This window comes from Varroa jacobsoni, unplaced genomic scaffold (assembly GCF_002532875.2).
Source record: "Varroa jacobsoni isolate VJ856 unplaced genomic scaffold, vjacob_1.0 scaffold_254, whole genome shotgun sequence".
Lineage (NCBI taxonomy): Eukaryota > Metazoa > Arthropoda > Arachnida > Mesostigmata > Varroidae > Varroa > Varroa jacobsoni.
This window is the reverse complement of record NW_019213156.1, coordinates 276,814-292,873: the sequence shown is the minus strand read 5'-3', so window position 1 is coordinate 292,873 and position 16,060 is coordinate 276,814. Positions and strand designations below refer to the sequence as shown.

General features: G+C 41.7%; 3 protein-coding genes across 4 annotated transcripts in view; all 3 read right to left on the bottom strand.

The window, feature by feature from the left end:
* LOC111258676 (uncharacterized) overlaps positions 1-16,060 on the bottom strand; it is a 28,865-nt gene that overhangs the window by 10,704 nt on the left and 2,101 nt on the right. Inside the window, exons 2-3 of the mRNA XM_086967559.1 lie at positions 6,260-6,495; positions 7-374 (exon numbers count right to left, since the gene is read on the bottom strand). Of these exons, the coding sequence (XP_086823685.1) occupies positions 7-374; positions 6,260-6,495 (604 nt within the window). The remainder of the gene's footprint in view (positions 1-6; positions 375-6,259; positions 6,496-16,060) is intronic.
* LOC111258681 (uncharacterized) lies at positions 1,319-6,769 on the bottom strand. Of its 2 annotated transcripts, none has more exons than XM_022830142.2 (2): positions 3,086-6,769; positions 1,319-2,875 (listed from the first exon to the last, which is right to left on the bottom strand). In XM_022830142.2, exon 2 carries the CDS (start codon positions 2,802-2,804, stop codon positions 1,641-1,643), a length of 1,164 nt encoding a protein of 387 aa, XP_022685877.1. In that variant the 5' UTR covers positions 2,805-2,875; positions 3,086-6,769; the 3' UTR covers positions 1,319-1,640. The 2 variants fall into 2 exon arrangements, with proteins under 2 accessions (XP_022685877.1, XP_022685878.1); XM_022830143.2 differs by having other exon boundaries at positions 1,319-3,184; positions 3,280-6,769.
* On the bottom strand, positions 6,844-11,498 carry LOC147753741 (uncharacterized). The gene is made up of 2 exons (XM_086967556.1): positions 10,616-11,498; positions 6,844-10,393 (listed from the first exon to the last, which is right to left on the bottom strand). Exons 1-2 carry the CDS (start codon positions 11,450-11,452, stop codon positions 10,127-10,129), a joined length of 1,104 nt encoding a protein of 367 aa, XP_086823682.1. The 5' UTR covers positions 11,453-11,498; the 3' UTR covers positions 6,844-10,126.

Here is a 16,060-nt window from a genome sequence, read left to right as displayed (position 1 = left end):
CTGTCACAAGATGTCCGTCACAACGGGATCCACGCTGGACCCAAGATGAAGTCGGCGGTGTCGTTTGAAATTGCTTCCGTCGCTGAAAGTCTTGAAACACACTTCACATTGATAAGGCCGCTCGCCCGTGTGAACCCGATAGTGCCCCATAGCTTTAGCTCGAGTCGAGCTAAGCTTTCCACAAACTCCACAACGAAACGGTCCCGTGCCGATGAAACCACACCCGGCGCTTTGAGCTCGCTCCACCTTTTTGCGACGTCTTGACGAAATCACCGAAGCCCTCATCGTGGAGGTTGCCCCTAACGAGTCTCGGTAATGCATCCGGGAAAGGTTTGGTTCGATAGGTTCCTCTATTGCAGGATCATCGAGCGAATCTGCAAGACGTCACAGAGCTTGCTTTTTAATAGTGCATCCTCTTTCACTAATCAAGATTAGAAGTGTAAGTAATTCTTTTCTGGATAGCTGGTGAAAAGTTTACTTTTCTATGTCGGACGTTGTGTTTAAACATTGAAAAGTACCCTCGAAGGTTTAAGAAGCTTTGATTCCCAACGGTTGTCTGTCATTTACTTCGGACACGATGATCAGTTGAAGCTACGAAAAAAACTATCTAGTCAGTTACGGTATCAAATTAGCCGGTTATCGATTAAACTATTATCGTAGTCATAATTTTAATTAAAACGACAGTGTCCTAAAAAAAAAGCAATAGTGCAGCACATAGCAAATCATTTAAGGCCTTCGGCCTTGAGATCCGGGGTCCCGCATCTTGAACGTACGGGTTCTGGGCATTTTGTATGGTCATATCAGCTCAGCCTAGGTTCGCGGTACGTCTTAGTCTTGGGACCGTGTCGTTTCCAGATTTCCTACAAGAAGAAAGCTTTATTAGACTCCGTCAAACAGGAAACCATAACGCCACACAAGTCAATGTTTAGACGATCGACATCATCGAAGAAGGGGTCGTTGATAACACCCTGCTAATAGCTTTAAGCTTCTACCGAAACAAAAACAATCTAAGGACTATGTTAGGAAAACAAGAACATCAATTTCATTAAAAAACAAATTATGTAAAACCCAAAAAGGCAGACAGTTCTATACGATAAGCATCTAAATATCGCAATGTGGTTGCGGGTGCACTGAACAACTACGCGATTATAAAGCATATGTCTAATTTGTAACGTCTATGCAGTAATTATAGATAGCTTACTTCTAGTTAAGTTAAAATGTCTGCCGTTCTGTTTCTTTCTAACAAAAAGGGACCTTTTGGAAAGAATTCATTAAGATGTTATATATCGTCGTATACGTATACTATGTTGAACACACGTTTCTACTTGTAGAAGGTACATGTTCAGGCTCCTTTATTGAAGTTTGGACAATGCATTGTTTAATATTATTCTTTTAAATGAGACAAATATTTGAATATTACGGTTGTTTGTCCTACGACATTTTCTCGAACACCTTATGATACACGTGATACCTCTGACCACTTACGACAGTCTCACTGGCCTTAGTGACGGGAAGCTAGACACTCGGCGTAGGTCATAGTTTGCGGTCACACTCAAAAGATCATTCAGACTCTGCATTCATATTTTTTTGCCTATACTTGGGTTATAGGATTTGTACAGAATTAAATATGTGTATATACGTCACTTTCTATGGGATTCGAGGTGCTTAGCCCATTCACTACGACCAGACAGGTTGATCTTGCATCTGCTACAGACGAATCTGGCGGGCGACGTCAATTTCAAACTTCGTTTCAGGTTTGCAAAACGCTCCGCCGAATTGTATCGAGACGAGTGGCTGGCAGCCGAAGCTGGTTGCAACTCGTTGACTGGGGAGGCTGCAGGCGGGGTTTGCTGCTGCTGCTGCTGTTGTTGTGGTCGTTGTTGTTGACGTGAAGTCTTTGCTGACGAAGAATTGCTAACTGCGTCGGTAGTCGATTCGTCAGAGTCTTCACGATCCTGTTTGTTAAGGGTTGTGACAGCATGCATTAATTCGAGCGACGACGACGACGACGAAAATGATGATGATAATGCTAACAAACTTCCAACTGACGCCGGAGCGTTTCTACGCGCGCGAAGTAGCCTGCCGCCTACAATTGCGCTATTACTGGGAAAAGTGTCTGACGAGATATTTGATGTTGCTGGCAATAGAGCTGATGCCGGTGACGGTGAAGACGAAGTCGAAACATCAACAGACGGAGTCTCTCGAAATCGTCCATTTACATACGAAAGAAAATTAGTAGATGTAGTAGCCGTCGTCGTATTAAGGATAATCGGACTGGAACTGGTTAGAATAGAAGAGGGCGCTGGTTTTTTTGCGTACGGCATTTGAAGGTGGGATACAAGAGTCGGCATCAATCGACGCCTTTTCATCTGTGTCGTCGATTCAAACGATGGGCTTGCGGGTTCACATTTGACCGACGACATTATAGGTATTTCGTAGAGTTCTTCGCCGGTAGTGCTTATCGTTGGCATTGTCTGGTCGCATTGAGGAGAGCTAAAAATGCTGCTATCTACAGACATTAGGTCTGGCAAAAATTCGCATTGATCCTCTTGTTGTTGGGGCTCCGAGAGTACCGCCTCTTCACAATTGACATACTCTTGGACGATGCATTCTGAGCCGCGGACATTAGTCGATTGGCCGGTACCTATTGACAATCCCTGCTTACGTGTGCTCATAGAGCGGGAACAAGAACCTTTTGTTAATTCCCACTTTGTTTGGGGATTACTAGATTCAGCTTTTTCAGTGCACTCTCCTGTGGCCCAATTGAGCACAGCAGAGGCCAATGTCTGACAATTTGCTGGCATAAAGCGATTTTCCCTCGCCGAACTGCTCGACCCATCTATATTAGATAAGCTTCTCTGGGCGGCATCAGCACCTAGACACACAGCGTGAAGGTTAGGAATGAACGGTATCCAACATGTCTTTTCTTCCAGGGTTAGATTCCTAGTGAAGGCCTATGTTCATCAGAACTCAACAAAAGTCACATGGCAAAGGTGAAAACAGTGGATTAATAACCATCTAAATTCCTTACATCGACCATTTATTTCAACGAACACGTTTTTAGTTATTTCTTAATAAACTTAACCATTTATTATAAGTTGTCGTTAAAGCTCAGCTAGCGCTCAGGTTTGAAATTAGGCCAGATCGTCTGATGGCTCCTCACAAAGGTTTTTGTAAACTAAACCTGTAAAAAAAACACGTGTTAGTTTATAGGTAACTTGCAACCTGTGTATGACTTCTGTAAAAATCCCTTTTTAGAAAAAATTAGATTGTACTTACACCCTACGAGGCAATTCGATAGCGATGCTTAAAAAGAGTGCGTGTTTGAAAGTATCCCGACCTGTGCGTTAGTATCATTTCAGATTTAATCGATCCATAATAACGGAGGATCAAGAGGTTGTCATCGTCTCCAGAATGAAGCGTAAACATTTTGCCTACAATAGAGATTTGTGATACAAGATCTCCCAATTGGCATACTTAGATATCGTTGTACGTAGTTTGACTAGTGGACCGTGCGGGCGAAGTCGGCAGATTTACGATGGCATGCGATACTACAGGATTCGAATCGGTTCGCCTTCAGTAGGCGGCCTATAAGGACTGATATATAAATACTAGTTCAATTTTTTTTAGGAATTTAGGGGGTTCTCTTTTATGACGAGGCTCATCAAGTTTCCGATGTAGCTGCTCGATTTGTCCTGTGTAGCCTGAGAGTAATAAGCGCGAGCGTATCCAGCGGCTGGTGTCCGAGGAAGTTCTGGCCTTTCATAAACTGCTTTTTGATTTCGTTCTCGCTCTTTTATAAGTTGCGGCAGCAAAGGCTGTATGAATGTTTCGTGCTCGGCTTAAATCAATTGAAGTGCTGGCGAGCACGTCAAGATCGTGGTCCATGATTCCGGTTTCATCCGTCAGAATACGGAAATATACAAGTTCCTCTGGTCCTCTTCGATACCTAAACACACAAAACTAACTGTAACCTTGTTCACGGCAGTCATGGTTTACGAAGTTATTTTGCTGTTCTTTTTCGGCATATTCATATATTCGGAGTCAGATTGAAACGTTAGTTTTGTATAGGGTTGATTTAGATACCGTCTGCGATACCACCGCAAACAATATTCCAAAGGTGGCTTTTGTAACATACAACGTATGTTAGTTAGATTGTTACATAATAATAACAATGATTATTATTACTATTACTGTAGTTGTACATTGTACTACTGTAATATCTCAGGCCTTAGTATATACGGCGTTGCCGAGAAATACCTTTTGGATCATACCGGATTTTCAGCACTTAGTGGAAGACACTTAGTGGAATCAATCAAGGTGATTCTACTGTGGATAGGAACCATTTGCCCATATATAACTCACAAAATCACTGTTCCTGACTGGTTTAGAGCTTCCTTTACGAGCATATCAGCAACTTCTATCTTCATCACTTCTAACATAGCTATGCATCTATAAATCATTCTTAGATATACACGACGAAGTTTCCCTTCATTATTACGTAACATGATATTGTTGAAAAAACTTCGTTCAATAACGAGCACGGCTAAGTTACACCTTATATCATTCCGTTCGTCCGCATATTTTTTTGGGTACGTTTATACATATCTTAGATTGCTATTTTCGTAATGAACGATAGTCGTTGTTGTTGTTGCTGTCAAAGTCAATCGATAAACAGAACCCGCATTACCTTTCGGGTTTGAAAATGGGGCAACCACATCGAGAAGTTTTTGGTATAAGGATATTCGAAATTTCTATAATAAAATGGAAAAAATCTTTTCATTAACTAGGTGCACAGAACAGACACGTCCAAGTCCAGAAGCCAATGTCAACTCTGCAGAGAAATTGAGTTCGGCCATTTCTAGAGGATTATGAAAAAAAAAAAAAAAAAAGATACAGGCATCTTTTTTGCAGTAACTAATAATCACATTGGTGCCGTACTTGTACAAAGCTAACAGTGTAAGGTCTCAGAAGAAGAATATTTAAAGAAAAATATTACTATACCATACGATGGTACTTGGAATTATATGGCTATTATATGGCAATACTGAAGGTAAGGTATGGATTTGCCTAAGATCGAGTGAATTGATACATTGAACAAGTAAGCAACGCTCAACAACGCATCAACACAAAATTGTAAGATTTTACAAGCGAATAACTGTGAAGTTTCTCTGCCTCTTTAAACTTTTACGCGACAATAATTATTTACATTACGCGCTGATTATGTCTCATGTGCGTGTAGAGTCCGTAATTACGCGTCATCCCATCACTGAATGCTTTAGAAAATTAGCTTATTTTTCCTATATACAAATGGGGGTGAAACACTACGGAGCGCCCCTCTTCATTTGGTTACGTACAAGCTCTAGCGTACTTCTCACCGAAAATCGTATACAACAGATTTCTTGGCATCTATTAGATTTTATTTTTTTAGCGCTGATGGTTTAAACGTACGAGCACAAAGACCCGCTTGGAAGCGACACACAGCCGGGTCCCAAAAGCTGGTTCTAATTGCCGACTTCGGTTGCCGCCTATGGCCCCGCTAGACTTTCTCCAGTTGGCCGGCGTCATTTCGTGACAAAGTGGCCACTTCATTCGAGATGCTACTCGTTGAGCTTGTCTCACCGAAGGATGAACCTGATAATATCGGCAACGAAGACGGGGCATGACCCGAACAACGGAGTAAGGGCCGGCCGCGGTGTACGGTGCGGCCAAGAGACTGGCCAGGGCAAACCAGCGATAGCAGCAGCGAAAGGGCAGTTGGAACTGCGGCACGCTCGTGATCAAACTCGCAGACGCATTCTGAGTTTTGATCGAAATAACCTATTGATATGTAGCTTCCAGGAACCGACGCAGCAGCTGCAGGAGCGTTCGCTAATTCTATTGATTGCTTGTTCGATTTGCCTACCACTAAATTATCGTTCGCGTTACAGATCTTCGTATTAGGTAAGGTACTAGTGTAAGGTGTCGATTAAAATGAGCACTGAGCTATCGCAGAATGTAGTTGATGGTGCGGTATACGTATCGGTTCGCAAGGCCATCTGAGATGTTGGTGGGCGTTAAAGTATAATGCGCAGGGTCGGTGTTCATGGCCGTTGTGAAGGAGGGGCAGCCGGGCGCAAGATAGCCCGCTACGGCTATAAAGGACTAAGAGATTCGTCTTCTAGGAAGTTTTCCCATTCGATTTTCGATTTCATTTTCACGGGCAAACGTTTCCCTATCGGTGTCCTCTGTTAAATCAATTGAGATCGGTTTCACAGACCAACTTTTTTCTGGTTGCTATTGATGCAGCTGCAGTTCTTGGGCAGCCGTAAAAGCACGGTTTCCGTTAGCTGTGAGGCAATCGTTGTGGGTCTTAGTAAAGATGTGACTGGCATTGATGAAGTCATGGCGCCAATGCGGAGGGCAATGTGCTTACAATTCGAAACTGTTCTTGTTGTGTAGCAGTTGCTGTACGATGCCCTAAAGGGCCACACGACAGCCTCGTCGCGAAGAAACCTGCTCAGATAGAATATGTTACCAATAAACGTGATAATACTTCTACTGCAGTTGATTTTACTATGGCTGAATAATATCTGCTAAAAGGTCTATAAGCTTCATCAGAACACGAGCAGCTTTTATTGAAAGCAATACATGCTGTCCGATTGAATTCCTCGGTGATTGGTTCCGCAGTCCAACAGGCTCATCAGACCCGCCAGGCATCGATAGGGGATCCAGCTGGTCAACATTACTTCTGTAGACAGGTATAAATCTGTAAGAAACGCCCTCTGTGAGTACGATGTCCACGCTCTATCTTAATCTATCGCTTCAGGATTTAGTTATTAAAAAGAAGAACGAAACATTGGCTCATTCATAAACTGTTTTTCTTTATAGTTGCAAACACATTGGATTGTCATGTATGTTACATTCTGTTGTATATGTATACGTATATTATATATATGTATATAAAAAATAATGTGAATATCATCATTATCGCGATAATTATTATGAATTGAACGTTATAATGAAAGGTAGCACAATGAGAGGACAAGGTAAAATGGACCAACGAAACAGACGATAAGGTCTCCTGTTCACGAAAGCACCTTCCTCACCGAAGTCGAAGTTTGTTTGGTAAACAATCCTAATCATTTCAGCGTTGAGTGAGGGCCTATAGGAAACTTCACCATCTTGACGATAGAGCGCATTCTTCGAGGAGCGGGCAATTTCGCTACAAGGCATACATTGCAGTTAATTTGCACCGCCTGGTCAGTAAAAACACGTATGGGTGAACCAGTAAGCGATAATATTGAAATTACATATTTATATCCATAATAGTATTAACGATTCTACTGCACTTAATGAATATTTGTATGTATTTGCCGTAATGATATACAGATGTGATGAAAACATGGATATATATATATATATATATATATATATATATATATATATATATGTATTCCGTTAATTATTATGGTCGGGATATGTATAGATATCGTTGAAAACCCACACACGTACAGTGTCAAACCCTCGTCCACATGTTGGCTGTATTTAGCTTTCTTCAAAGTTGAGTGTAGTCTTTGTTCGTGTCGTCCCGAAGGGCGAGATGTTTTTCATCTCCCTGTTAAAACTTCGTCACAAGCTCATATAGTCTCGTACATATTTTGATTTCGTATGACAATTCATTTGAGGCCGCTTGCTCTTGACGATAGAGCGTAACGTTTCCGCGCATCTAACACAGCACTATCTTTGTACTCGAGTTAAGATGTACACACTATTCATTTTTTCATAAATATATTACTATATAAACAAAAACCATGGTAGTTCATGGATCCACAATAGGTAAAACACGGGACTGGGACGCTAGCGATTCAACTCGGCTATCTAGTCTTACAGGGCCAAGATTCGCTTATCAGTTAGTCAACATTGACCCATCTCGTTTAAATCATTTCTTCGGAGAGACTTCCTTCCCGTTTCCTCCAACCTCTTTAGTCAAAAAATAAGATATTAGCACTCGTCCAATCGTTCGGGCGGACAAATGGAGAATGCTGATTATGCGCGTGCCTTTAATATACACAAAATGAATATTCCCTTATGGTAATGCTGAGTTAAACTTTGTGACGGTTACGTACTCTCGTTATGCTTAACGTATCGCGTCCAGAAACAGCCAAGTCGACATCTACTATCATTTCAGCATCTTCGGTACATATACAACAAGCATCAATCAAAACCGAGTCCACATCGTTGTACATAAACAAGATTCTTACAATGGCGTAGGGCCCTTCCTACCCATCTACAGTAATCAGCACCGTGAGCGTTCTACAAAATTAGGCTAGATCATATTTTATTAGTTTGCAATAAATACACTTACTTCTCTCGTTTCGCGAAGACAAGAATACCACAAACTCGATACCGATACTTGTTCATTTCAAATCACTGTAATCACATTAACGGCTAAACCGGCTTTGCAACAAATTGACGCTTCAATCGAACGCTAGGAAAACCCCTCTTGGCAGTATTGCATTGGAAAAATTCAAGACACGGAAAATTTAGAAATTGCAAATACCTTCACAAGTGATACCCAACAACGTTCGTATAATCCTCGTCGGTCTCGTTTTCCGAATCTGGGTCTGGGTCATAAAACGAACATCACGCCAAATGCACACTAATTACTTAGAACAACCACTACGATTATCAAATTCGCAATGAGAGCTCTATCTGTTTGAACAATTGTCAAATTCGCCTATTATACAAAGACGGGATCTGTGAGAGGAAAGTTGCAGGAACTTCTCATCGGAGGATGTAAGGAGCACACCCAATTGTCGCAGTACCCAATAACCGACGTCTGACAGAGTTCAATTGCCCCCAAAAGTACGGCTTTCTACTTGTATTAACACGACCCACTCACGCGATTGCTGACTCATCCAGAATGCACGCTAAAACAACATGTTTTAGCTGACGACATGATATATACGTATGTGTATATATATATATAGATTCGATAATACATATCAGTGTACTTACAATAAAAACACCGCATTTATTATATCATTGAAGTATCGTCAATTGTGTAGTTTCTGTATATTATAGAATTATCAATACTACTCCTAATAATGAAAGCCCTTTGCACTGTAATAATAGTGGGCTGGTGTTGCCACCATAGTGTCCTCATATCCACCTAGGACTCTCATGTAAATCGCTCCTTTAATGTGATTTTTCCGCGTTTCATTGTACAGAAACGTTTCAAAAGTTATCATAATAATTATGTTTTTCAAAATCGATTTTAAAGAATTTCCTTCGCTATCGGGGCTGTGAGACTATGCGGTAGATGCGCTGATTTCGCTAGCACAACGAACATTCTGCTGATTTATCTAATCTGACCCAGTATATACGTCAGCTGAGGTCAGGAACGAACGGCGTGCAAAACTGGCTAGCCGGAATTTAACATTCAGTTATCATGCGGCAGCTAAAAATAAGTTCCCCACCCACAATTTTTTCCATAAATTGACGATGAATTGAATTTCACTTATTTAATCGAAAATACTCGCAATACACAATCGAGTCAAATAGTGGAGCGTGGGCGGGTTTTATATGTTAGCCGAGTATTGATATATATATATCAATACTCTCTCTCTCTCTCTCTCTCTCTCTCTACCGACCGACGTTCGCGATGGTTCATTATGGTGTATATTCATCGAGTGGGGTGAGAGTGATGAACCGCAAGCCTTTATTCTTCGTGTGGTATCCGAATCAGGCACAGTGCTTTTAGTCCGCTGTTTAATCAAACCCATTATATAATGCAATATTATTTGCGCCTTAAAATTTTGTCATAATGTCAACACAGGGCATGTCATTTCAGGTCAAACAAAGTACGATTGGGTTGCAGTATACCGTAAATCACATTTGTTGCAAAACTTCGTTGCAGCGCAATCGCTGTTGGCTTTATTAATCATTCAGTCTTTTTTTTTTTTTTTTAAAACGAAGTTCTTATCATTTTGTTGGCTTAGATCAGTAGGTCAACGGTCGTTGTAGCAGTTGTCCCTATTGTGTCCTGCGCTTTGTTGCATTGATTAACAAAGTTGCGTCTTTGTGTTTCTTTGCATTACTGTCACAGAGCCCAGTTTTCTGTTGAACCTACGCCGTCGTGTGGTCACTTCGTAGACTGATGTTGCTGTTGCTTGCGGAAAAGCTCGCACGTGTTAAGATGCTGGGATATGTCTTCCTTGACGACAGAGACATCGCAGTATCCGCATTTGAGAAATTGCCGACCCTGGTGCTTTCGCGAGGCATGGTTCTCGAGCTCGATCGGGGAATGGAAGCCGAGGTCGCATACGTCACAGACGTGCTTACGTCCATTTTCGTGCACCTTGAGATGATTGTCCAGGTCTAGGAAGCCCTTATTGCAGATATGGCACACCTTCTCATATTTTGGAAAGATGAAATGACATAAGCGCATTAAGTGAAGCCTTAACCTCAGTCTGTTGAGCAAACAAAGCTATGCTATGGAGATTCGTTAGAAAACGTGTAACATCATCTATACAGAAATGATGGACAAGCCAGCTGACTGGTCAAGGCTAACACGCGTATCCCAAAACATAACCTGTTGACGCCTATTCGAGCGGTTGCATTGGTTGCCTACCTTTGTCTGCATGTTACTGGTATCGTGCGCTGCGGACCGGTGCCTTTTGTAGAGTTTGTAGTCACTCGTTGAATATGGACAGTCCCCGCAGACGTACTGCCAAAACTGTCCGGCCTTTCCTCTCGAATCACTGCCGCTACTCTGGCTAACGGAGCTCGCCGCCGCCGTCGTCGTCAGCGCTTCGATGTCCGTTCCCGGCGGAAGTTTCACGACAGTTACCGCAGGATGGGTTCCCTGATGAGCCGAAGACGTCATCTGAGCCTGATGTGGATGCTGTACCGTCTGCTGCTGCTGAGTTTGTTGGTGTTGTGACCCTGTGATCTGCACGTTGACAACCGGTAGCGGCAAACCACTGGTCGACGTTGATTGCACGACATGTGTTTTAGGCAAAAGCGTTAGTGTTTTTGAGTTCGTTGGAACAGCCTGCATCTGTACAGACGGTGTTACCTGCACTGTGGGCAACTGCAAGTTTGTCTGTCTCGTATGTGACGTTGGGCGAATCGGGACAAATTGCGGGAGCATGAGAGCGTTACCGGTGCTTGACGGAGCCAAGGTTACGACTGGCCGAATCATCATTGACGGCACGAGGCCGCGGCTAGTCACGTTGACAACGGAACACTGACTTCCAGCCGCAACAGCCGCGGGACTCATCGAAGGTGAGGAGTTGACTGTCAACATGTTGCCAACTTTTACGCTGGCGGAGTTCGCACAATGAGCAGTGGCACTACTGCTACCGACGATCTTCGTCGTGACCAAGCTCGTAGGGCTGGGGCATTTCGTGTCCTTGCTCGTATTGTTGTTCGGTTCCACATCAGGAACGATAAGGTCGAGCTCCATGCTTTTGCTTGATGATACTTTCCGGACTCCTAAAAGGAAAATTCGGCCAGGGCGAGATATAAACGGGTGTTAATATGCTTCAGTTCTAATGAAATATATAATAATATAGCACAAATTGCAGATTTGTTTCTCTGCTAGTTTGTAACACGACGACGACGACGACATGTTAGAGAAGTTAGATACACATATGAAGTTTGAACTAGAAATGTGGATTTTTGAAAGCTACGATCGCCTCTACGTTGGAACGTTTGTGTTTTGTAGTCAGTCTACCGAGCTCTCTCATTCAACACAGCAGAGTGACACGAAGTAACTTTTATCGCATTCTTGGTATATTACAAATGCATGTTCTGCCAGTCAGGCCAGCCTGGATGTATTTGACATGCGGCTGTTCGATATTGATTTCTGACGACCCGACACGGGACCAACAGGACTGCCGACACTGTCTTCTGAAAGAAAAGCAGTTTATCAGTACGATGTTCAATGCTGGACTATTTGTCCACACCCACCAGCGTCAGCTTTTCTCAGACGATTGGCTTTTCCAGTATTGTTCTACTCTAGACAAAAGAATACAGCAGATTAGAGAAATAAATAGATACTTTATTTTCATAACCGGATGATATATAAGCCTAACGCCTTATAGAATAAAGTACAATAGAAAATGAATAGGTAGTAAAGATACCCCTAACCGAAAAATGACTACTCCAATATGCTGTTGTGCACCAATACGAATAATATACGTCTGTTTAGATGAAGTAACAATGATGCTAACAATAATAGCAGTAATATAATTCGAGGTTTCGTGTTTGGGTTTTTTTTTTGTACGTTGCCGACCTTTCGCCTGGTGTTGTCACACCTTCGGCGTCATAAGCCGCTCTTGGTCCACGAGAATATAAATCACATAATTACACGATGGAACGTTTGCCTTTGATCACATTAGTTCAGTACTTTATCTCTACTTCGTACACTACTCTATGGACCACTCGCTTCAATATATTGACGGTACCTGTAAAAAGAATCCATTTTTCAGCAAGCATACACATCATATATGGAGAAGTCACCGCACGGTTTTTGCGTTCATTATCTTTTGTATAATAATCAGAATGATGATAATAATAATAACGTTATTATATCTATGCTGATATTAGTTCAGTGGATTATCATTGCAAATAAAATTGCACGTTCAGAACGACAATGTGACATATTGGTGGTACGGAAGATACTTTTTCCCAGCTTTGTCTTCGTTGCCCTGGTCGTTGGTTGCTACTATCGCTATGATTGTCATTAATAACGTGTTTGTACATGTGTGTGTGTGTGTGTGTACAAATATATCGCTCTTCATTACATTACTGTAGTTTGTATGTTGTGACATTGTTATAGGGTTGTTTGTGCTAGTCGCTAATGATTTGTTATTATCTTATGAGAAACAGGAGATAATAAGAGTATAGATGTGGTCGCCGTTGATGTATCTCAACAAAAATATGAGACCGCTAGGACTGGGTGCCACAGAAAATTGCACAGGCGAAACAGTGGGGTCGAAGCAGCTCTGCTTCAACACGTTGCGGATGTATGTCTCTTCTTTATGATGCTGTGTATGCTACTCCGACTTATGCAAAATTAATCATTATCATATAATAACAACAATAAAACTAGCAATATATGTTTCTATAAAAAAGTGACAATAATTATATTTGATGCTTTCGTAGGGTATTTGAGAATTCAACGCGATACATAATAACAATGATAAAAATAGTACCGATAGTCATCTGATTGTATAAAATCTCAAAGGAAATGATGCAGCCACGCGTACGAAGTCATAGTGATATGAAAGGTTGATTAAAAAACGCCAAGGTTGAACGGTAGCGTTGTAAGTGAAACAAAAGTCGACAGAAATTTTTTACTGAACCTAATTAAAAATCTAATACCACACCCTCGGCTGGGTTATCTTATGAGGGAACAGTAGTTTTCACAGTGAACGCTCAACCATGCTTTTGTGCGCGCTCTGTAATCGACCCTCACTGTGGTCGATCGGTCGGTCGCTCGCTCGCGTCTCATTCTCTGCTTGATCGTTTTATAACCTTGTGACATGGCATGCGCGCCGATTTTCTATTCCATCTGCCTGCTAATAATAGAAGTGGCAGAAAGGTCAAGAACTTCTTTTGCTCGTTACTTCTAATAGGTTATAAATTTTTAAATGAGAAATTCGATTTTCTAAACTTCCCTCACTCGAAAGTCCACTTCTTTCTAGGAGTTCGCAAACGCCACCATTTCTATCCTTAAAATAACAGAGTGAATTTTATACAGATCGTGCTAAAAAGGGGTGATACCGCCGGTGAGTGCAGCTGGGTGGGACAAATCGACACGGTGTCGCCATACAGAGCGTATTAGGCGGAAAAGGACCACCACATATGCCAGCGACCTTTCAGTATATGCTATAGTCTAACGATAATTATACAGGGAATACTATAGCAGTTAATAATAACAATTGTGTTCGTCATAGAACAGCTTCGGTGTTCACGCACCCGAACTATATCTAAATAGAATAGTTAATTAGTCAATCGGTTAACGTTAGGTATCGATGATGATAGAAGTAATTGCGTGCACGCTAATTTGTTACCACGTTCGGTACGTCGTCTCTAAACGTCATCGACCGTAAAATAACATAGCAATAATACATCTCTATATTGTAATGATAGTAATGACGGAAGTGGTGTACGTACCGCTGAAATAGTAAAAATAATGTCAGAATATCAATGCGTGTAGTTGTTATGATCATAACTGCTATATATAATATAATAGTAATAGGAATATCATTGAGAGGGATACTCTCTGACTGGACTGGGCATTCCGTGAGGGACGGTGAAGCGAAGGAATGGATTAAAAGGGCAGTTCTTAGTTCGCTTTTTCTTCTATCTCAGCTTGAATGAACTAATTTAGATTCAGAAACTTGTATTAACAGTAAGGACGCTGCCAGGCAAACATGCCTCGATATACACGTTATAGTAATTTTTTTAGTGTGGAACGACCTGGCCATTCGAGCTTATGCGACTATAGCGCAGTCGGTGAAAGTTTCGCTTATGGAAGACCGATATGTTGGGCGAGTGCAAACTGCAGAAGACCGGTGACAGAATGGGTTCTTCCATGGTTTCTTAGCATATAGGCGTCTTATCGTAGTCAAAAAAGAGCTAACAAATAGAAGCTGCGTGAAGGAAAAACCTCTTCAGCCAAATTCGGTGCCAATGCCCGAAGGCGAATAAACGAATTCTCAGTATGTATAAGTTGGTTTGCGGAAACAAGCCGATGTATGAAAAAGTAAAAACCTCCCCAGCGCTCTGAGGCTACTGAGTAATCTTCACGCTGCTAATTCGAATTATCTCAGATGCTCGTTTTTTTACAGCGCCTAATAGACTACTATGCTAAAGTAATAGTGCAATCCTATAAACAAATTAATTGTCCAATTGTTGTGCGCATCACCTCTCGGGTCGGGACACAGATTTTCATGATTTTTTGCAAGCAAAATTCCGAATCAGTATCTAGTGCCAGTGATTTATTTTTCGAGATCTGTTCTGGCTAAAGGAAGACGTACGCGTCCGCGCGCATTTCTTAGTCAAATGGCGAAAGCAAATATGTGGAAAAAAGCAAAAAAGGGTTTGCTCAAATCATAAATCGGCCGTGTATATCCACGGTTGCCTTATAAGCGCAGGGCCATCTTAGTCTGCATGTTTAAATGTCACGAATGTTACGAATACACCCATTCTTCCCGATCATCACTTGTCACCTCGGTTTTTCATGTCAATACCCATTGATTGAATGCCGCCTCGAAGTTTTAGACGATAATCGATATTGCCGTTCTTGTAACTTCGTCATAACAGCAGATTATCGCTTTGAATCCGCCGTTACATGTTTGTTTACAACCAGTATAATAAGACCTATTCAGATGATGTTAACATAGAGACAAATGAGATTCAGCGAGATTCGTTTCACTGCATACACCATATAGCGACGCAATAGGGTGCCAGGTGGGACACTGTTTTATCAGAATCTGCCAAACCTGAAAATTCACAACGTTGAAACTATACTTTCCGCCCAAGTTCATAACCTTTGTAATGTTAACTTCCTACCTAAACTTATTGTAGCATTTTTTAAGGAGACTGAGGCCAGCCATCAAGTGCCAATGACACAATGGGGCATGAGTCTGGCTTTTGTGACCCTATCTGGACCAAAGATCTCGATCTTAGCAAAGCAAACGCATGGTTTACGATATCGCGAATTTTTTCGGCATGTATTGCGCCCCTGCTGCTTCGTAAGGTACTAAACCAAAAGCGTGTCCCACCAGACAAGCACGTTAACCACGTATAACGGCACACTGAAAAAGGACGCGTGCAATATATTGGAGTGAATTCCGGCTGATAAATCTCAGCACAAACAAAATACAATGAAAATATAATATGTCGCAGGTTCACTCGTCATGACTTAAATTGTAGGAATGCTTTTTGTTTTGTTCATTAACGCCTATATATTCCCAACAGTGGGCCGCATCTGTTTGGGTTGTTTCAGTATAGGCAAAAAAAGTGTAAACATTTTCGTTCGCCCATTTTCCTCTCCATTTTG

Bases quoted from the DNA above. Each gene is read 5' to 3' on its own strand.
- LOC111258681 (XM_022830142.2), bottom strand. From the start codon at position 2,804: ATGCCAGCAAATTGTCAGACATTGGCCTCTGCTGTGCTCAATTGGGCC.
- LOC147753741 (XM_086967556.1), bottom strand. From the start codon at position 11,452: ATGGAGCTCGACCTTATCGTTCCTGATGTGGAACCGAACAACAATACG. The intron at 10,394-10,615 runs GTAGGCAACCAA...AAATATGAGAAG, and splicing joins CCAGTAACATGCAGACAAAG to GTGTGCCATATCTGCAATAA.